General features: G+C 50.9%; 2 protein-coding genes across 16 annotated transcripts in view; both read left to right on the top strand.

Moving 5' to 3' along the window:
• The window catches only part of St3gal3 (ST3 beta-galactoside alpha-2,3-sialyltransferase 3), a 204377-nt gene extending 189408 nt beyond the window's left edge, over positions 1 to 14969 (top strand). For all 13 annotated transcript variants that reach the window (NM_001429992.1, NM_001430000.1, NM_031697.2 and 10 more), the window contains 3 exon segments: positions 6998 to 7144; positions 7341 to 7487; positions 13981 to 14969. In NM_001429992.1, coding sequence (NP_001416921.1) covers positions 6998 to 7144; positions 7341 to 7487; positions 13981 to 14070 — 384 coding nt within the window. In that variant the 3' untranslated portion in view covers positions 14071 to 14969.
• Positions 14970 to 16907: 1938 nt separating this feature from the next.
• Positions 16908 to 20538, top strand: Artn (artemin). 3 transcript variants are annotated; one of them, XM_087549872.1, is made up of 6 exons: positions 16908 to 17333; positions 17553 to 17701; positions 18582 to 18723; positions 18988 to 19114; positions 19447 to 19585; positions 19678 to 20538. In XM_087549872.1, the coding sequence occupies exons 4-6, from the start codon at positions 19055 to 19057 to the stop codon at positions 20151 to 20153; spliced, it is 675 nt and encodes a 224-aa protein (XP_087405998.1). In that variant the 5' UTR covers positions 16908 to 17333; positions 17553 to 17701; positions 18582 to 18723; positions 18988 to 19054; the 3' UTR covers positions 20154 to 20538.
• The last annotated feature ends 1158 nt before the right edge of the window (positions 20539 to 21696 follow it).

Here is a 21696-nt window from a genome sequence, read left to right as displayed (position 1 = left end):
CAGGGTCAAGAATAGCTTGCGTCAAGGCAAGCCCCCCAGCCTCACAAAGGGAACAGAAGGGTACTCTGGTCAGAAGGGTCCTTCTCTCTGCCCCTGGGATACTTAGTACAAATTCCAGGTCCTTAGTAGCCGCTCTGCAGGCTCTAGCCTCACTCACAAGCTGGCAGATGAGCAAGGTTTCTAGCACCGGCAAGCTGTGAGTTATTTAGTGAGTTAGAAACCATCCTATTGGGCTGGAGAAGTGGCTCAGTGGTTAAGAGCACTGACTGCTCTTCATGAGACCTGAGTTCAATTCCCAGCAACCACATGGTGGCTCACAACCATCTGTGATGAGATCTGATGCTCTCTTCTGGTGTGTCTGAAGACAACTACGGTGTACTCATATACATAAAAATAAATAAACCTTAAAAAAAAAAAGAAACCATCCCAATCAGTGGGGCAGTGGTGGCTTGCACCTTTAGTCTCAGGTAAATCTCTGAGTTCAAGGCCAGCCTTATTTACAGAGTGAGTTCCTTCCAGGACAGCCAGGGCTATATAGAGAAACCCTATCTCAAAAAACAACAAGCACCACAACAAAAATGGCCTTCAACTGGTATGACGTCAGAAAGGTTCTGCCCTTAGAGTGGGTAAAGAAGTGTATGTTCTCATCACACTTTGGACACATTCCAGTGAGATGGTGTGAAGAAAAACTTCGAAGACCAAGAGCAAAGTGCCCACCTCAGACCTTTTGCTCACCCTCTTGAGTCCATTGCCATGTCTTGGAGACCTCCATGTCTCCTACCCTAACAAGGCCACGCCTACTTCCATCCAGGAGGGTAGACTGTCACTCTTAACCCACCCTCCAACCCCTGGAAGGCTGTTTGCAGAGGCTTTGAGCAGTTTGGGTATACAGAGCAACAAGGCCTCCAGCAGGAGCAGGCCTTATCATTTGGGAAGGGCCTGGGCGAGAGGAATTCTTTGGCCAATGCTCCCTTCAGTATCATGATTGGTATTGGTCTTGGGTCCAGATTCTAAATTCCAATTCCCTCTGTGGCATTTTTACAAGGAAAGGTAAACGAATCTATTTAACAGCTTGATAGACCGACTTAGAACTTCTAATGCCTAGGATATGGGTTCCATTTTCTCATTTATTGTTGCGATGCTGGGGATCGAGCCCAGGGTCTTGATCATAGTAGACAAGTGCTTTACCGTGAGCTAGCCCCATCTGGCAAAGCAGGAAGTGTTCTTAACCACTGGCTGGCTCTCTAGTCTCTGGACCTGTTATTTTTAAGAACTACAATGGCAGAAGCTAACAGGAGCTGACTTTGAGCCAAACGTTTTATATGCATGGCTTCTGTCATAACAAGAAACCATTTAAGGCGGGAACTGGTATTCTTTTCCTGTAGTTGAAGATACTGAGCCTTAGAAAGGGAAGTGAACCGCCCCAGGGCATAGAGTGAGCAGCTGGGAGTCTGCCCCGGAAGGCAGTGGGAGCCACTGAGGATTTTAAACCTGGGGTAAAGACCAGACCTGTGCAGGGAAGCACAATGGACAACAAGATGTCAGCTGGGCTCAGTGGTTAAGAGCACCGACTGCTCTTCCAGAGGTCCTGAGTTCAAATCCCAGCAACCACATGGTGGCTCACAACCATCTGTAATGGGATCTGATGCCCTCTTCTGGTGTGTCTGAAGACAGCTACAGTGTAGTCATATACATAAATAAATAATTCTTTAAAAATAAAAAAAAACAAACAAACAAGATGTCAGCTGATGCCAAGACCCCAAGAGAGAGGGGGAAATCTATCCTGAGGCAGTAGCTGTGGGCAGCATGAGGTGTGAACACAGCTCCTGTATCTGAGGCCGCAGAAAGTCAGGCTATCCTCAGACTCCTCCGGAGAAATTCTCCACAGGGACCAGGAAGTAATGACGGTAGCAGGACCCTGACGAGGAGGCACTTCCTTATTCTCTTCCCAGATCTTTTCCCACTTGCTTCTGGGTATTCTAAGGGCAGCGCAGGTTGCATCATTAGGAGCCTGGCAGCTCCACACACAGGAGCCAGCCCAGACTTGACTGGGGCAGGGACATTCCCGGAGGAGGGAGTGACAGGGAACGCAGCCCACAGCTGTCCTCCAGAAGAGGTGCCGTGGCACTGGCTGGCCTCCGCACTGTGTTCTGTGGGTGGGAGATGTGGTATGTAAACAGCCTCCGTGCCAGCGCTGGCCTCAACGGTGCACCCAGCAGCGGGTGGGCCTCCAGCACCCAACTGCCCGCCTGCAGGAGTCAGCGGACAAAGTTGGCCCCACACTCCTGTGTCTGAACGAGTGCAGGTGTGGACCTGTGCAGGTGTGCTGGCCTTCCCGAGGTGGCTGACACCTCCAGCCACACCCTCTGTTTCAATCTCTTGGCTTCTGCAACCTTCGGTCATAATAGGAAAGATTTATTGAGTCCTCACTGTCGAGCAGGCACTGCCAAATGCTCTCAAGCACAGCCTCGCCTTAATCCCTTCAGCTTTCTGGGAAGTTGGTCTTGTCATCCCTGTTTTATGCAAGAGGAACCTGAGGCTTAAACAGATGACGTGATGCGCCCCAGGTCACAGAGATGTGGAATTGGGGTGTGAGCCTCAGTTTTCTACACTACAAAGCCTGTCCCATGTAGACTTGTGAGAAGAGGAGCCATGGGGTCCTTGGCTTGCTTGATGGTAAGACACAGGCTGAGGTTCATTTGGTACCTGATGGCTTTGTTTTATTTCTTTATCTGTCTAGTTATTTATTTATGTTTATGGATATGGGTGCTTTGCCCGCGTGTACACGTGTATACTCCGTGTATACCTGGTGCCAGAAGAAGACTTTGGATCTCTGAGACTGGAGTTAGAGACAGTTGTGAGCTGCCACGTGAGCACTGGGAACCGACCCTGGGTCCTCTGGAAGAACAGCCAGTGTCCTTAGCCACTAGGCCATCTCTCCAGCCCTAATACCTGATATTTTTTACAGCCAGGGAAACAAAGGCTCACAATGCACCTTGTTCTTACTATTCCTCATCTCCCCGAATTCCCAAGGAAGCTTTATATTAGGACAACAACCAGTGGGAAGGAACAGAAGAAACCGAAATATCGACTGTGCCTCCAATGGAAGGCTTAGGACCTAAGCTTGGGACTCTTCCCCAAGTGCCCAATGCTACCCTTAGCTATTTCTGCCTGCCCCAAGGCAGTACAGACATCAGAGTTTATACACATTCAGGGCAGGGATAGAGTGTGCTCAACTGTCCACAGGACATAGGCCCTGCCCGCTGCTCACTGTGTGTAAGAGACCACTCATGTCATACTGGAAATGGGGCGCTCTGTGTCCTCAGTTCCTCATCAAGTTAGTCATCTCTTTTTCCAGGAGATTAAGGAGAGAAGCAAGGCTGTGGCCTGCCCTTCCCCTGTGCTGTTTTCAGATTCTGAGAGGGATTTGCAATAAGCTCATTCTCCCTAGTTTCACTTTGTGGTTAGATCCTGAACCCTCAAAACCATGGGGAAGGCTAAGAATGATGGTTTCGATGACAGTGCCTCAGGTCACGGGCAGATTCCAGCTTCCCGAGTGGACTCCAGCTTAGATGTACCTCCCTGTGCCAGCTGTCTATGTGCCCCAGCATGTTTGCTCTGTAGAACGGGTCATCATGGGCACCAAGTGACCCCTGACTTACCTCAAAGCTCTTGGAAGACAACAGGGAGATGTCTTTCCTCTGGGCTGCAGACTCCCTAAGCAGGAACACCATGCAATGGCCTGGCAGAAAGACACCCACCTGTCTTGGGACCAAAACACTAGGTTTTAATCTAGGCATAGCCTAGTAGGTTGTGTGACTTTGAACATGCTTCATTTGTGTCCATGAAGCAGATGAAAGAAGAGATAAGCGATGGAAGCTCATACCTCCCCTCCCCCTGCAGTGCCCCGCCCCCCGTCCCTGCAGTCCCCAGGGGTGGGCCGTTGGGGCCTGTTGTGCTCTGGAGAAAAGACAGGTCTGAGACAGGGTCACACATCTGCCACTCCTGAGCAGCCATCACAAGCGGGTCCATCCAGGAAGGGGCTTCTCCACATTATCTCATGGCTCATCCATGCTGGCCCTACCTTTCCCTCCCTCCACATACAGCCACAGACCTAGGGAGGGACGCAGAAGCTGCACAAACTGGCACCTACTTGAGTCATCTAATAGGCTGAGACCCAGAAGTTCTTGTCCTTTGATTTGACCCATAAAAGGGGGAAACAGCTGCCAGAGAAGAAATGGTTACCCTGGGTGGGTGACAAAGAGGAAATGGTTGAAGCAGAGACAGGGATGAGGAGGTTCTAACCAACTGGGTGCTGTTCTGCTCTTGAAGCCAATGGAGGAACTTTGGAAGAATGTTGTACCCCTAAAGTAACCACGCCCTGCATAAGCTCGGCTGGGCCCTAGGCTACAGAAATTGATCAGAAAGGAGCCCAGCCTTGGCCCTCATGGTAAATATTCAGTGTCTCTGGTTTAACCATTAGGAATCTGTTCTTTACTCAGAGTTCCCAGGGAGCAGAGCTGAAACTGAAGCCCAGAACCAAAGCCTTTAACTGTGTTTTGTCATCTCTGAGAGCCTAGGAGGCACTTCCTCCTCAGGGTACAGGAGATCAGGAAAGACCTGTGCAAGAGGCAGGTCTGGGGACGCCTGGTGTGGGTACAGGGGAAGGGTATTGGAGACAAGCAGTAGCAGAAGCATGGAGGAGTTAGCTAGCAGTGGCTCAGAGGGCTTGGGGTATGAGCTGAGTGGCCACCAGAGGTGATACAAGCTGATTTGTATCTGCAAAGATCATTCTGGAAGAGTAGTGTGGCCTGGGAGGCAGAGACTGGCCTTCTAGGCACTCACTCTCATGGGTGTTAGATAAGCATCTGGAATTCAGCAATCATATTCATGTGTCATGTGTGCTCCATTCACTGTACAGGGCTCTGGACTGCTTAGCAGCATAGAGTGGACCAGTTGTTACGGTTGTCCTGATGGACAGTAATAAGACGAGAACTCGAGGTGGCAACAGTGGCTTTGTGGGAGAAGGTGCAAGAAGCAGATGGCCGGAACAGGATGGGTCAGGGATACAGGAGAACCTGAAGTGTACTCCCAGAATTCTGGCTTGGAAGATGGATGGAGAGTAGAGGGAGGAGGAAAAGAGGTGACAATGTAGATGTCAAATGATATCTATATGACAAAACTCTCAGAAAGCCAATTCTGATGTCTGGCTTTTCCTCTGTGGGGCTGTATACGATATTACTTAGCTGAACTGCTTTGGCAAACTCTTGGAGATTTCCCTGGCATTTCGAATTCCTGTGGACCACTGTAGTAAAGCCTAGGGGTGTGGGTAATTGGTCTTATGCTTGACTACCCTGAGGATGACCCTAGGTTGCCGCTTAACCTCCTCTTAAACCTTTGCCCATTTCTGTGAGGTCTCATTGTATTTTGTCTGTCTGTTTTTTGTTTTTTCATGGTTTTTGGTTTTCTGTTTGTCTGTTGGAGCAGGGGTATTTTGAGACAGGGTCTTGCTACATCCAAAGTCAAAGCTATCCTTCTGCCTCAGACTCCTAGGTACCGGGATTACAAGAATATATCACCATGTCTGGCTATTTTTCATGGACTTTTAAAACATAAACCTCTTATTATCTGTGACAAACTTCTCTCCACATTTTTGTCTCTCTCTCGAATTGGCTTGTGTTACTTTTTAAAGATGTGCTTTAAACTGTATCTGTATGTGCGCAGTGTGTGTGTTCTGAGAATGCTTATAAAGTTGGGCTAGGCACGTGGCTCAGTTGTAAGCATTTACTAAAATGTTTGAGGCTCTGGATTTGATCCCCAGTGCTGGAGAAAAAAAAAAGAGAAGTTAAAAAGATCTTTTTAGGGCCAGTGAGGTAGATTAGCAGGTAAAAGTACTTGAAAATGGGGAGTCTCTCCTTTTTTAATGTGTATTTATTTATAGTGTGTGTGTGTGTGTCACACTTGTATACATGTGTGGATGCATATGGGGGGAGGCATCAAAGGACAACTTGGCTCTCTCCTCCTACCATGCAGGTTCTGAAGATCAAACCCAAGTTGTCGGGCTCAGGAGCAAGCACCTTTGCCCACAGAGCTTCTTTTCTTGTGCTCAGTGATTGTCCCCTCTTGGCATGTTTGGTTCCTTTCCACTCTAAGTTTAGTTGATTCTTTCATGGCTGCTTTTGAGGCCATGATAATGGCGCTGCTGCGGGGCTCACTGCTTCTTCCAGCACTGAAGGGCCCTGTTGGAGAGAGAGGGGCTCATGAAAGAGAAGCTGAAGTGACTGAGTTGTGCTCTTGACCAAGGAAAAGCTAGAGGTCAGAGGTCTTTGTGAGGTTGGGTAGGAGGAAGGGAGAGGCTAAGAGGCTGTGAGAGAGAACGAACTATTCTACACACAACAGGGCTGAAGGCCCAGCTCTGGCCAGGGCAGGACTGAGATCTGAGTGTTGTTCTGATGTTCTGTGATAGCTTATGCAATGTCTTTATTTTCCAGGTCCACTTTAGCACAGTTGACTGAGAGCCAGGAAAGACAGAAGGAGGCGGGCTCGCCAGGCTCAGCAGAGCAGATAGGAGAAAGAGGGCAGGCTTCTGGCGGGCCCTAGCCTCTGGTGGGGTGGGACAGCTGGGCCTGCAAGTCTTCCTTGTGGCCCAAGGACACCCCACACCGGCACTCAGGCCAGAGAAGCATCCAGTGTCCCACACTCTGCCTTAAAACGCACTTTGTGCCCTTTATCACAGACCTTGGGCCCACCACGTGTTCATTCTTCCCCAACACGTATATTTCCGTCACACATCCCATGACCCCTGACCTGACCTGCCCTGACCTGCAGAAGCCTCCCTGTGCTGGTTTCTATCCCGGACCTTGTGTTGCCCCTCCACACATATCCCTCTCCTCATTGCTCACATCTCTGCACCCAGCATGGCAGCGTGGGTCCTTTCCACTCCTCTGAGTACATCACCAAGTGCCCAGCTCATGTCTCCTTGTGCTGTCGTCTGCAGAGCGCATCCGATGGCTTCTGGAAGTCCGTGGCCACCCGAGTGCCCAAGGAGCCCCCTGAGATCCGCATCCTCAACCCGTACTTCATCCAGGAGGCTGCCTTCACGCTCATCGGACTGCCCTTCAACAATGGCCTCATGGGCAGAGGGGTGAGACTCCTGGGACGGGAGGAGGAGGACCAGGCAGAGGAGCCTTGGAAGGGAGGCAGGTAGCAATGATTGGGCAAGGGGCACCATGGGGAGGAAGGCCCATCTTGGAAAGGGGCGTGGTTAGCTCTGGAGGTCTCAGCCCCACCCTCCCCAAACCCCCGCCACAGAACTTCTCATGCTTCCTCTCTCCTTCCAGAACATCCCAACCCTTGGCAGTGTGGCAGTGACCATGGCACTGCATGGCTGTGATGAAGTGGCAGTCGCGGGCTTTGGCTATGACATGAACACACCCAACGCCCCCCTGCACTACTATGAAACTGTGCGCATGGCAGCCATCAAAGAGGTGAGGGCTGGGCAAGGGGGCAGTCTTTGGGTGGAGGGGCAGGGGGGAAGCATCTAGCACAAAGGATGAACTCTAACATCTGTATAAATGAATGCTAAGGGGAACCAGCAGCTGCTTTTGCTGCCCAGAGTTCCTAGAAGGACCACTGTGGTCTACCCAACATGCAGGCCTCTTGCCAGCCATCTACTTATCCTTTTCCCTAGCCTCCCCTGGGCCCAGAGGTCTCCCCACCCCACCCCTTCCTTTTTTGTTGTTGTTGTTGTTGTTTGTTTGTTTGTTTTTGTTTTTTGGGCTTTTTTTTTTTTTTTTTTTTTTTGGCTTTATCCTTGAATGCTTCCTCCATGGGCCTCCTGCCCTGGCCCAGTACCTTACTGTAACTTTGGGCTACACACCTGTCAATTATAGTCTCTTGTCACCGGCTCAGATCTTCCTCTTCCACAGACCCCTGCCTTCCCCAGGAAGACTCCTCACCCCTTACACAGCCCACAAGTGAACAATGCCTTTGCTCCCAGGAAGACGCCCATACTCCTGCACTCTGTCCTACACCAAGCACAGAATTCACCTAGCCTGTTCCCAGGCAACCCATCTATATAGGAAGCTTCTAGCTCTCCAGGCCCCTCTGCCTCACGGCCAGGAAATGGCTAGGAGAAGGGTAGGGTGAACCCTTCTTGTGCCTCAGCATCTGCTGAGGCCTCTCACTGAGCCTGGAGGGTGGGTGTGGCTGCAGAAACTGCTCCTTTGTACTCTTCCCACCTTTAAACCCTTCCCTCCCTCGTCTGACTTTACTTCCGTCAGTTACGGGTGACCCGTCTCAGGAATGCTATCTAATGGACATGTGCCTGCCTTCGTTCTTTGTTCTATTATTGTTGTGGGCTGCACTGTACATGTGTGGAAATCAGAAAACTACTTTTCAGACTCCGTTTTCTCCTCCCATGGTGGGCTCTGTGGATCAAACTCGGGTCTCAGGCTTACACAGCAGGTGCTTTTATTCTCCATTATGCCTCCTCTTTCCTGACTGCTCAGAAACCTTTTGTGTTGACCACTTCTACCGCTTAGGTTCCTGCAATTTCTAATGTTTCTTTCTTCCCTCATCCTCCCCTCTCCTCCCCTCTCCTCTCCTCTCCTCTCCTCTGCCCTCCACTCCCCTTCCCTCCCCTCCTGTCCCCTCTCCTCTCCTTTCCTCTTCTCATTCCTCAGCTTTGGTCTATCCCTTAATAATCAGCAATGGGCAGGGAATTGTAGCACATGCCTTTTAATCTCTGTGGGTCTCTGAGTTCAGAGCCAGCCAGAACTATGATGAGACCTTATCTCAGGAGGAGAGGAAAAGAAGCCACTGTGGGGCTGGATCCAGAGAGATGGCTCAGTAGTTAGGAGTACATACAACTTTATTCCCAGCACACATATAACATGTAGATACATATAGACATGGTATATACACATGAATACATACACACACATTAAAAAAAATAAATCTCTCATTTTTTGAAACGGTTTTTCTGTGTAGCCCTGGCTGTCCTAGAACTTACTGTAGACCAGGCTGACCTTGAACTCACAGAGATCCACCTGCCTTTGCCTCTCAAGTGCTTATGTGCCACCATGCCCAGCTAAAAAATGCATATCTTAAAATAAAATAAGAACTGTCAGAAGAGACCCCGCTGAAAACATGGGCTACAGTAGATGGACAGAAGTGTGTCACGTCCCGCCTCAGCACACACCAGTGTCTGGCTCCAGGAGGCCCCCAACTTCCTGTGGGGAAGGAGGGAGTAGGAAAGAGCCCCAGAATGGGGTACTCCCTGGTCTAAGAGCCACATCCAGGACAAACTTTTGTGCCCTCTCTTTCCTTTTTTTTTTTTTCTTCAAGATTTAGTTTTAAGTGTACGTGTGTGTGTGTGTGTGTGTGTGTGTGTGTGTGTGTGTGTGTGTGTGTATACACCATGTCTATATGCGTTGATATACTGTATGTGCTCTGGGAATAAAGCTGTATGCACACACATGAGTACAGGTTTCCACTGAGGCCAGAAGAGGGTGTCAGATCTCCTGGAGCTGAGGTTTTAGCTGGGAGCTGCTGACAGCGTTGCTGGGAACTGAACACACATCCCCTGCAAGAGCAGTCGGTGCTCTTAACCCCCGAGCCATCTCGAATCCCATGCCTACGTTTTCATTAGGAGGGCAAACTGTCCAGCGTGTTCATAGGCATAGGCTGGCGGAGAGCACAGAGCTCCCATGACAACATGGCTAAGTCTTCCCTCGGTGCTTCCTCTCACATTCCTCAGTGGCCACAGGGAAAACAGCTTTTAGATACAACATCATGGCCAGAAATTCTGTAACTCTAAAAGGTAAGAATTACTTTGCTATCACATGTTAAAAAGTTAATAATGTCTTAATGTAGTGGGATAACCAGTACTCTATTGACCTGTTAGTCCTCAGTGACTCCTAGTGGGTGCTCTTGAAATTGACTCATCCCTTGGTTACTTCTGCTGGAAGGAAGAGAAGACACAGAATAAACAGTTTTATGAGTGACCATGTTTACGTGAATCCCTGCCCTGCCATTCTTCTGGCCTGGTGGGGTGGGGGGCGGTGTTTGTTGTTGTTGTTGCTGCTGCTGCTCTGCTCTGCTCTGCTTTTGCCTATAAAATCTAATTTCTGTCTGGGGAGATGGCTCAGAGGATAAGAGTCCCTGCTGCATAAGCCTGAGGACCTGAGTTCAAATCCCAAGAAGTCAGAATGTCAGAGGTCAGCCGTGGACCTTCGTGCGACTCCTGCGGATAACACTCAGGTTGTCAGGCATGAGCCGCAAGTGCCTTCACCTGCTGGGCCACCTCACCAGCCCCACTCAACCCCTTCAGGTCTCCAGAAGCCGTATTCCTCCAGTAGACTCTGAAGTCTGCGAGTGTAACTGTATTCCCATATGGGGGAGAGATTCCCAGAGCCCACCCTGCCTCCCTCTCATCCGGAATCATCCGAGGACAGGGCTGTCTTCATAGCTGACTTGCTTTCAGGTTTCTGGAGTTCTCCCTAGTGGCCACTCCTCAACGTGTCTGGAGCCTGATGCACTATCCCACAATTTTTCTGGGGTAGAAGTTTAAAGAGCTCTGGGCTCCCTCTTCTGTGCCGCTTGATTCTTTCCCGAGGTAAAGGAACCGTGTAAATTTTTTTTTTTGAACCGTGTAAATTTTAACCAACCGTGAAGGGGGAAAATGTTCAACTTTCTTTTCAGTATTTTTTTGATAATTTATTTATTTTCATGTGCATTGGTGTTTTGCCTGTATGTCTGTCCATGTGAGGCTGTCAGATCTACTAGATCCGGAGTTACTGGCAGTTGTGGGTGCTGAGAATTGAACCCAGATCCTCTGGAAGAACAGCCAGTACTTTTTTTTTTTTCTTTTTTCTTTTTCCGAGGCTGGGGATTGAACCCAGGACCTTGCGCTTCCTAGGCAAGCGCTCTACCACTGAGCCAAATCCCCAACCCCCAGCCAGTGCTTTTAACCACTGAGCCATCTCTCCAGCCCCACATAGTTCAACTTCCACCAGTTTCCTGTTGCTCCCCTACCAAGGACGCCCTGCCCCATCTCCTCGGTCTTCACGTTACTGTTTAGAAGCTGCAAAAGACATATGCCCCAAGAATTCTGTCTTCTTCTTTACTTGAGGCAAAAAGGGAGGATCATCCCCTTCTGTTTTGCCATAAATGAGGGAGTAATGAAAGTCGGAGTGCAAGTTTTTTCCCCATCACTTGTAAACAAATTCTTTTTATTCTCTAGAAATTTTCCTATCCTGGGTCTAACGTGGTCTCCTTAGTGAAGAGGGAAAGCCTTTCTGATAGAGTTTGACTTCCTTCTAAGAGACAAACCCTTGTATTTGATGTTCCCCTTCAATTCGTAGCACAGATAACTAACTGTCCACTTGTTCAAAGCTTCAACCATAAAATCCCATTAAATATGGAGGGCAGTAAAATTAGGAAGAGCAGCCAAGGAGAAATCTCTCTTCAGTATTCTTCAATGTCTAAGTCAAGGAATTCATAAGAGAATTTAAAGTAAACTTGTTTGGAATTTCTGTTTTGCACTATTAAATATTGATAAAAAATAAAATCTCTAATTCCGGGGGCTAAACAGACGGCTCCTCCAGAGGTCCCAGGTTCAATTCCCAACAACCACATAGTGGCTCAGAACTCTCCGTAACTCCAGTTCCAGTGGATCTGTTATCCTCACACAGACATACATGCAGGCAAAACACCAGTGCATATAGAATAAGAATAAATAAGTCATTTAAAATAAAATCTTTAATAATAAAAAAAAAAGAAGTCAGGCATGTCCACACAAATACCAGACAGAAGGGTCACTGGGATTTGCTGAATACCAGCCTAGCTCCAAGATCAATGAAAGATCCCAACTTCAGAGAATGATAGAGTGATAGAGCAGGACAACATACTCCACCTCCCCTCTACAAGCAAATGTGTGTGCACGTGTATGTGCACACACACACACACACCACACACACCACACATACACACACACCACACACACCACATACACCATACCCCCCCACACACACACCAGAGAGAGAGAGAGAGAGAGAGAGAGAGAGAGAGAGAGAGAGAGAGAGAATTCAATCTAATTTTATTGAACAAATCTCATGGAGTGCCTACTATGTGTGTTTAACCGTCCCTGTCCTTAGCCTTAGAAACTTCTGGAAAGCTGATTTGAACTTTCAAAGAATGGGTGTGACACCCAGAGGTCTGAGATGAGGGCAACTCCAGAGGAAGCAGTAAGGCAGAATGACAAAAGCCTGATCTAGGTTTTCCTGGGTTTGAGGGGACAGATGGTGAGAACGGGAGGGATGCTGAGGGAGACTGGACCTCCTCAGGCACTGCACTGTGGATTGTGAAGACGGAAACCATTACCACTTGGGGATATGGAGGCTTCAGGACAGCCAAGTCTGTGGCTTCACTCAAGAGGCCTCAAGGACGTTCAGAGCAGAGGACTATGAGGACTCTGGTTGGTGACTGCCTAAGTTTTAGATTACAGAGATTCAGAAGGTTGGAGAGTGTTAAGGGAATCAAAATAAGGGCCAGACAGCCCCTAGTTCTTAGTACCAGTAAATAGTGGCTGTGAGTACAGGCACGAAGTGGCCTGTTGCTGACACACACAGAGGCCAGCTGGGTCCAAGCCATGAGCTAATGACACTCATTCCTTCATTCCTTCAGTCAAGCCCCTCCTTCTGTGAGAGACTTAGTCATCGGAGCTTTCTGGGGGAGATTTCTGGGAATCAGAAGGAATCCAGTCCCACTAAGCCCTGGGAAGTGGCATCTTCCCTAACTTAGTAGGATGCACTTTTTAAGTATATATCACTTTTGGTTTATTTTGTTCAAGGATGGTGGTAAAGGGCATTCCTTTAGCCTTTGGCAGCCAGCTGGTGAAACGGTCTTAGGAGATAGAGGTAAAAAGATAAAGGGTTCAAAGCCAGTGTGAGTTAGTGAGACACTGCTTTAGAACAATAAAGCACATGACTATATTGGCTCACACCTGTATCCCAGCATTCGGGAAGCTGAGGTATAAAGATCGTAAGCTTGAGACCAGCCTAGATAAGCAGTGAGTTTGAAGCCAGCCCAAGCTACTAAGTGAGACTCGATCTCAAAACCCCAGAGCAGGTGAGATGCATCAGTGAGTAAAAGCATTAGCCTGGGGTTGGGGATTTAGCTCAGTGGTAGAGCACTTACCTAGCAAGCGCAAGGCTCGGGGGGGGGGGGGGAAGCATTAGCCTGGTGACCTGAGTTCAGTCCCTGGAACCCACAGTAGAAGGAGGAAACCCACTGCCGAAGGTCATTCTTTGATCTCCAGTCAGGCCCATCCTCAAAGACGTACACATCATATACACACAGACACAGAGAGAAAGTTAACAATACATTGAAAACATACAAACATAAATAAATTTTTTTATGTTTAGCTTCAAAAAGGAGAACATTTTATAAAAGAAAGATGAGCTGTGCCCCTCAGGCTCCCTAGTTCCTGTACACGGGAAGAAGGCTTTCTGCCTAAGGCCTGGAGAACCGATTGCATCAGGCCAGAGAAGCAGCCCAGGCCCCTTGCTGTGCGGTCCAGTGACTCACCTCATTGCCTGAGGGTGTCTAGAACCCCAGTGCTGCCAAGGAGCTGTGGGCTGCTGTCTGAGGGAATGAGAGGCTGAGCACCCAGAGGACTGGGAAGCCAAGGCTGCTCAAGACTTGGAAGCGTCCCAGGGCAGAGCTCCTCTGGGGTGATGAGGAGGTGCCAGGCTTGTTTGTTGAGGGAAGCATTGTTAGTAGGAACACTCTATAACCCGGTTATCGTGATCTTGTAGGGAGACATCGGACAAATGTGTGCCTGTGTATTCCCAGTCACAGAGCTTCAGAGGGTGGGGACTGGAAGAGAGCACCATCATAGGGTTAAGCAAGGCTGTGTCCTAACAGCCAGCCCTCTAGATTTCCTACTTCATGACTTCTCCATCTCTCCCCTTCTAGTCCTGGACACACAACATCCAGCGAGAGAAAGAGTTTCTGCGGAAGCTAGTGAAAGCACGCGTCATCACTGACTTAAGCAGTGGTATCTGAGTGGGCCGGACACTGGGCCAGAGAGGCTCATGCCAGGACCAAGCTACTGCCACCTGCACAGGAGCCTTCCAACCCAGAGAAGGACAGTGCCAAGGGGCCCGAGGGCCAGTGAGGCCTTGGCAAGGCAACCAGAGCTGTGCCCACTACAGGCCAGCTTCAGAGACCAGCACCCTGCCTTGCAGTCTGGGTCCGTGAAGCCAGAGGGCCAGGAGGCCACTGGCTGTGGCCAGCAGGCCCAGCATGCAGGAGGTGGGACATTTGGTAGCAAGAGCGCTGCCAAAATCATTTCTCTAATCAGTGTTTGGTGTATTATCATTTCGTGAATTTGGGTATGGGGAGGGGAGGGATAATTTATTTTTTAATTAGTTGTCACATTTGGTCCACTTGTGCAGAAAGAGGCCCACTAGAGGGCCCAGCAGCAGTGGTACCAGTGAGCTCCCTCAAGGATGAAGTGTGGTGACCAGGCTTCAGGGACAGGGAAGTGGATGGCATCTTATGTCAGCCAGCCGTCTCCAGCTCATGACACTCTTTGGCCTTCCTTTGGGGAGAAGATGGAGTACTCCCCCTCACCAGCCACCAGTGTCCCACAGGGGAACCCCAGAGCCATCCCTTTAAAGCCAACAGGACAGCTCTTGGTCAAGAGCAGAGAACTCAGGAGGCAAGCCTCAGACCAGCCTGACAGGAATGAATGGCTCGGTTCATAGCTGTCCCTACTTCATGGGGCAATGCTCCTTCCTGGACTGACCAACTGTCAGATGGTCTGGGTTTCTAGACGAGACTGCCAGCTCCATGGGTCCTACCCAGGACCAGCAGGAAGTGAGGCTCAAGGACCTTACCCAGGCTGCGGCAGCTGGCCCGGGCAGCCCTCACAGAAGCAATAAAGCTGTCCTCTGAATTCAGCCTCTTGTTGTTTTCTCTGAAGAGACAGAAACTTCACTGAACTCAAGGGTCTTCTCTGTAGCCCTGGACTCCTGAGTCCCTTTTCACTTCCCATGTCTAGAGTAGGACCTTTGAGTCCTTTCAGCTTGGTAGTTAAGACTATTTACTGTTCTTGCAGAGGACAGGTTCAATTCCCATCACTTACCTGGAGGCTCACAATCATGTAACTCCAGTTCCAGGGGATCTGATGTCCCCTTCTGACCTCTAGGGCTCCTGTTGTATACATACACACATTCAGGCACACAAACACAAAATTAATTAAAAGACCAGCAGAAGAGGCCCACAGAACACAGAGAAATTCACAGACCTCTGTTCCTACCATCCATGGCTCCCCTTAAAAGTGAATATGGCCCACTCCCCATTTGCACTTCAGCAGAAAACAGGAAAGCCCCCAAGCCAGCCCTAGGCACCCCTGGTAACTTTAGTAAGGACATCCCTGCCCCTTTTCACCCCCTTAGGACTCTGGAATCTGACCCCTCTTAAGGCAAGCCCAGGTAAGTCTGAGAATCAAAGATACATCCTGACCTGTTATGACAGAAGTAGCTTCCTGTCAGACACTGGCCACTATGGCAGTAAGTGGGACACGTAGCTTCAGCTACATGCCTGTCAGTGGTAGCCCTAGCTGAAAAGACCACCTCAGTTCAACAGTGAGTTGCATGAGAAAAGAGAACAGGCTGTTCAATGCCTGTGTGTCGTGTGCCCGTCCGTGTTGTCCCATGTACCTCATTCCATTCAGTCCTGCAGAGCCTGAGGACAGCCCTCACAGACGTCAGCCTCAAGCACTGCACAGAACTTCTCTCTCAAAATCAGGCTAGGAACCCTGACTGTGTGCCAGAATCGCAGGTGAAGGCCTGGAAATTTACACCTGCCCACCCCAAGGTTCTGATTCAGATCTGGGTTGGGGCCCAGATGTGGGTAGTTCTTAAAGTTCTACAGAGCTGCTGGTACATAGCCAGGGTACATCTGGTCCATGCACATTCCCTGGGTACCCTTCCTCACTCCCAGCATCTGTTTTTGTAGGTATTGGTTAGCAAATACCAAATTGCCATCACCTATCACCTAGCCCCACTGCCTTTACTTTACTCCTGGGTACACATTCAGCTCCTTCCAGGGCATGTCTCAGGAGAGTCCACAGATCTTTCTAATTCAGCATGTCCAACACTCTTTTCACATGACCCCCTCCCTCCACATCTGAACCTCTCCTGGGAAGAGCCAATTCCTAGAATTCATCCTTCTGTGGTCACCCAGGCCAACACTAAAGGCACACCTTTGTTCATTTTACCACCTCACTTTGTCCAATTAGGCAAAAGGGAATGTTGGGGAATGGGTTCTGGAACCCCCAACTCCCTACAACCCTGGTCAGGGTTTATCCTATTGGCCCCAGCAGCCTGCACCCCTCTTCTGTCTTGTTTATCTCAAAACCACACTCCGGTGCAGTCATTCAACGAAAACCCGTGTCCGACCACACTCAGACTCCGTCAGTTGTTCCCCAGCATCTTCGTGATGAGCTCCGGACTTGTTAGTAGAACCTTCCTGATCATGGCCATCAACCAACCTCCAGACACCTGTCAGTCAAATTGCCTTATCGCACCTCAGACTCCAGTTCAGTACTCTGAGGTCCTCTGATTCTTCACCCCTAGTCCCACACACACTATCGTTCACTGAGTGTGCGTGAGTTCCTCTGAAGCCCAGGCCCTGAAACTGAACAAACAAACTAGTCTCCCCTTGGACTGTGGGAGCCCAACGCAGAGCCCTGCCGCTCCGAGGCAACTGAGCCTTCTGGGGTGGGGGCGAAGGGATCCCAGAGCCACTATTTGATGATGCAGAGTAGCTAGCCAGAACCCCCACGACTGCTCAGCCCAAGCTGGAACTCTCCTCCAGGCTGCCCCTCCTTCGGCGCCCTCCCTCGCTCTCTCCCGCCCTCAGCCAGGCCTCCCAGTTCCCTACTTTGCGTGACTACCAACTTCGAATTCCCAGTTTCAGCGTCTCGCTGCAGCCCGCGATCTCTACTCTGCCTCCTGGGGTCTTCTCCAAATGTCTAGCCCCCATCTAGGGGGACCTAACCTAGCCAGCGGGGACCGGATCCGGAGGGTGGAGCAGCCAGGTGAGCCCTGAAAGGTGGGGCGGGGCGGGGGCGCTCTGGGCCCCACCCCGGGATCTGGTGACGCCGGGGCTGGAATTTGACACCGGACGGCGGCGGGCAGGAGGCTGCTGAGGGATGGAGTTGGGCTCGGCCCCCAGATGCGGCCCGCGGGCTCTGCCAGCAACAAGTCCCTCGGGCACCAGCCCTCGCTGCGACTGGGGCTTGGAGCCCTGCACCCGAGGTAAGCCAGCCTCCTTGCCCATCCCCTTGATGGACGCTCAAATGGCAGGAAAAAGGGCAGAAAGGTCTTCCTCCCCCTTTTCTCTCAGCCTCTCTCTTCTGGGCCCTCAGCGCAGCTCTTTGCCCCTCCCAGCCCCTCCAGCTCCTCTTGTCGCTAGCCTGTTGGACTGTGTTAACCCTCCTGGCTGGCTGTAATGTGAGGCTCCCGCTGCCGCCACAGGGCACAGACCGGCTGCCAAGGCCCCACTTTTAACTAAAAGAGGCGCTGCCAGGTGCACAATTCTGGGCATGATCCATTTGAGCTTCGGGGGAAAGCCCAGCACTGGTCCCAGGGAAGGTGCCTAGAAGGACACGGAGCGGACCCCTTTGGTAAGTATACGGCTGGTGGATAGGGGTGGCAAGGGCTGGAGGACCAAATATCCCAAATGGTAAGAAAGGAGTAACTGATCAGAGCTGTCCTCGAGGAGTCCCCGACTTGCTCCTAGGCTCCCCCTAGCGCAGATACCCCTAAGGCTGCCTTGCCTGACTTTCGCTCCATCTGGGAGAATAGTAACCAGCTTGGTCTCTGGGGATTTGAAACTAGTTAGCCAACAGGCACACACCTAGTTTTGGAGGACCACTTCCTAGATTAAGGCCTAGGAGATATGTGTCTTGTCCTGGAGTCGTCATGTGTAGCTCCCCCTCCCCATGGATTCTGTGTGTCAGCAGAAGGATGGAGGGTTACATCTGGGACCCAAGAAGAGTCTAGCTAATGAGAATTCTTGAAAGCTCTTAGGGTCCCAGAGCGGTGGGCTCACTGGTGGTACCGGCTGGGATCAGAAAGGATGGTTCATGGAGGAAACTCCTAGAAGCAAGGCTGGGGTGCCAGATCCACCGAAGGCAGATGGCCTAGGCTTGACCGGGCTTTCAGAACGGTTCGGCCCTCTGAGACCAGGTTGGTGTGGAGGACTAGGTGGTCCTTCGGGAAATGGCTCAGACCTAAATGTGCAGAGCGTGTGCAAAAGCCCCCTCCCCTTAAGTCCACAGGCTTGACAAGCTCTGCCCCCTGGTGGCCACAGGAAGCCATGGTCCAGGCCCTGTGTTTTTCAGAAGGACCGTCCTTTCCCCAGATAATAGACAAAGTCTTGGAAGACATCTGTGGGCATAAGAGAGAACTCAGGTGACACCGGGTCCAGAACAAAGATTACAGGAGGTCTAGGCTCCCAGTCATCAGATAACCCAGTGACCAACTGACACTCAAATTCTCCAGGGCTCTGCTTCCTCCCCTGAGATGTGGAGTGAATGCTGAGCATGGAGCGGAGGGAGCTCAAGTTACCACTTTCTCCAGCCACCCTGGTACCTTCAGCCCTGAAGTACAGAGCAGAAGGGTCTTAGAAGACAGGACCACAGCTGTGAGTCTCCCCTGTGACCTTAGACAATCTCTAAGCTCAGCTGAGGCTTGTGTGCCAATGTGGAGAAGTGAGCCATTGACCTTGTGGAATCTTGAAGGAAGAGGTCCTGCCAATCATCTAACACACAGCAAGGTTCTCCCTGCAGTCACTGCTTCTGAGCTGACTCTAGAAACTCCAAACTCCAAACTCCAGGGTAACTTTGAGAGACTAAAGTAGGAGGGGGAATACCCCAAAAGATAACTAACTCGTCTTTCAATTTGCAAGCTGCCTCAAGAAGAGGGTGGGGAAACAGATCCACGAAGGCTGATGGGAGCTCCTGGAGTTGAAAGCGATGGAACTGGGACTTGGAGAGCCTACTGCATTGTCCCACTGCCTCCGGCCTAGGTGGCAAGTGAGTGTTCCCTTGCGTTTCCAAGCTGGCTTCAGTTGGGAAAAAGAGAGTAGGACATGGCTTGGGCCAGCAGGACTCAGACATGAAAGGGGAAATGCCAAGAGAGAAGGGCCAGTCATAAGAAGAAAGGAACGGGATTTCTCTGACCGGTCAATACCCTCGGGTAATTCCTCCTGGGAGCAGCAAATGCCTATTAGACCTAAGCTTTTCCTTACACTCTGCCACCCGGCTAGGAGCCTGACTAGACCGGTCTCTGATCTAATCAAGACAAGACACCCCCCAACCCCTCAAGTGCCCTGTTCCTCCCTGAGTCTCCTCTTTTCTCTATGCAGCCAGCCTTGTGGCCAACCCTAGCTGCTCTAGCCCTGCTGAGCAGCGTCACAGAAGCTTCCCTGGACCCAATGTCCCGCAGCCCCGCCTCTCGCGATGTTCCCTCGCCGGTCCTGGCGCCCCCAACAGACTACCTACCTGGTAAGTGAGAGCGCGACAGGGCGGGGTAGGGGCGAGGCTAACTCTACACACCTCCCACCCACACTTCCGAAAGTGACTAAGTCTCATTCCAGGGGGACACACCGCACATCTGTGCAGCGAAAGAGCCCTGCGACCACCGCCGCAGTCTCCTCAGCCCGCACCCCCACCACCGGGTCCCGCGCTCCAGTCTCCTCCCGCTGCGCTCCGCGGGGCACGCGCGGCGCGTGCAGGAACCCGGAGCAGCCGCGCACGGGCTACAGATGCGCGCGGCTGCCGCCTGCGCTCACAGCTGGTGCCGGTGAGCGCTCTCGGCCTGGGCCACAGCTCCGACGAGCTGATACGTTTCCGCTTCTGCAGCGGTTCGTGCCGCCGAGCACGCTCCCCGCACGATCTCAGCCTGGCCAGCCTGCTGGGCGCCGGGGCCCTGCGGTCGCCTCCCGGGTCCCGGCCGATCAGCCAGCCCTGTTGCCGGCCCACTCGCTATGAGGCCGTCTCCTTCATGGATGTGAACAGCACCTGGAGAACCGTGGACCATCTCTCCGCCACCGCCTGCGGCTGTCTGGGCTGAGGATGATCTTCAAGCTTTTGCACACTGGACCCATATGTCGCCCTACCTGGAACAGCCCCACGGGGCCTCACTAGCTAGGAGCCTCAACTCAACAGGAAGCTCAGGCCTCAGGCCGATGAGGGACAGACAGAGCCTGGAAAGATGACCGAACCACTGACCAACAGTCCCAAGGTGTTCATGGATCCCAGCTCTACAGACAGCAGAAACCTCAGCTAAAGAGAACTCCTCTGGGTGAATCCAGAAATGGCCCTAGGACCTCGGGAGTGCATTTTGAGGAGATATATTGTAGTCGCGTTGCTGGACCAGCCTGTGCTGAAACCAGCCTTGTGTTCACTTGTGGAAGCCGAAGCCCTATTTATTATTTCTAAATTATTTATTTACTTTGCTGGTTTGTCAGATCCTTTCCGGGACATGGGGGATGGGTAGAAGAAGCTAGATGAAGTTGTACCCCACCCCCATCCACATAGGTGACAAAGATGCACAGTTCTCAGTATTTGAGGGCTGGGTTACCTATGGGAAATAAACAATGTAGCTTTCTGTGGGGAAAGGCCACCCTGTGACCACTGGCACCTTTGAGGCCCCTGCCTAGTGGGTAAAGACACAGAAAAGCATGTTTTGTCCCACTCCATCAGTGTCAGTGTCTTGCCATGCAAGGACTTATCTTTTTTTTTTTTTTTTTTTTTTGGTTCTTTTTTTCGGAGCTGGAGACTGAACCCAGGGCCTTGTGCTTCCTAGGCAAGCGCTCTACCACTGAGCTAAATCCCCAACCCCGCAAGGACTTAAGTTGAAGGCTCTCTGACAGGGGCACTCGCTGCTTTACTTACAAGTCAACCCCTTAAGCAACCCAGGGCAAGAGAATATCTGAAGAAGGGCTGAGGATACGAGAGGGGCCAGGGTAGGGGTGGGGAGGGTGCTGGTTCATGGGAAGGAAGTACAGAGCTTTGTGAGGATAGGAACAAAGGAAAGTGCTGAGGGTCTCGACAGAGTGTGAATTTTGGGTGGTGGATAAGCATATCCATTTATTCACCCAGCAAACAGTGACAGTGTCAGCTACTATGTAGACACTAAAGGTGCAGAAGTGAGGCTGGAGGTGTAGCTCCGTTGGTGGGATGCCTGCCTAGCATGCTCAAAGCCCTTGGCTTGATTCCCTGCATCACATAAACAAGAGTGTCGTGGCACACGCCCACAATACCAGCACTCAAGAGACAGAAGCAGAGGGATCAGAAACTCAAGGGCATCCTTAGCTAAATATTGAGTCCTAGGCTAGCCTGGGCTACATGACAGTCCGTCTCAAGGAAAGAAGATCTAGAAGTAAAAGGAACATAATCTCTCCTTAAGTTCGAACCAGGAAAGACAGACAATAAACAAGCAATGACATACGTAGCCATTTAAGTCGATGTGGCTGATGAGATGAAAGGCAACTGGAAGCTAAGACTTTCTTCTGGAAAGGAAGTCAGTGTTAACCCTTCGTCATCTCCAAACGGTCAGTGCAATCATCTGAGCTTTTCTGTGGGGCCCTGGAAACCGTGTCTCAGACACGGTG

This window comes from Rattus norvegicus, chromosome 5 (genome assembly GCF_021556685.1).
Source record: "Rattus norvegicus strain SHRSP/BbbUtx chromosome 5, alternate assembly SHRSP_T2T, whole genome shotgun sequence".
NCBI lineage: Eukaryota > Metazoa > Chordata > Mammalia > Rodentia > Muridae > Rattus > Rattus norvegicus.
This window is presented reverse-complemented; position numbering and strand designations above follow the sequence as displayed.

What these genes read in the sequence shown, in the direction of transcription:
- Artn (XM_087549872.1), top strand. Translation starts at nt 19,055, where the DNA reads ATGGAACTGGGACTTGGAGAGCCTACTGCATTGTCCCACTGCCTCCGG. An exon ending in GCCTCCGGCCTAGGTGGCAA is followed by an intron (nt 19,115 to 19,446) that starts GTGAGTGTTCCC and finishes TTCTCTATGCAG; the next exon opens with CCAGCCTTGTGGCCAACCCT. An exon ending in CCCAACAGACTACCTACCTG is followed by an intron (nt 19,586 to 19,677) that starts GTAAGTGAGAGC and finishes GTCTCATTCCAG; the next exon opens with GGGGACACACCGCACATCTG.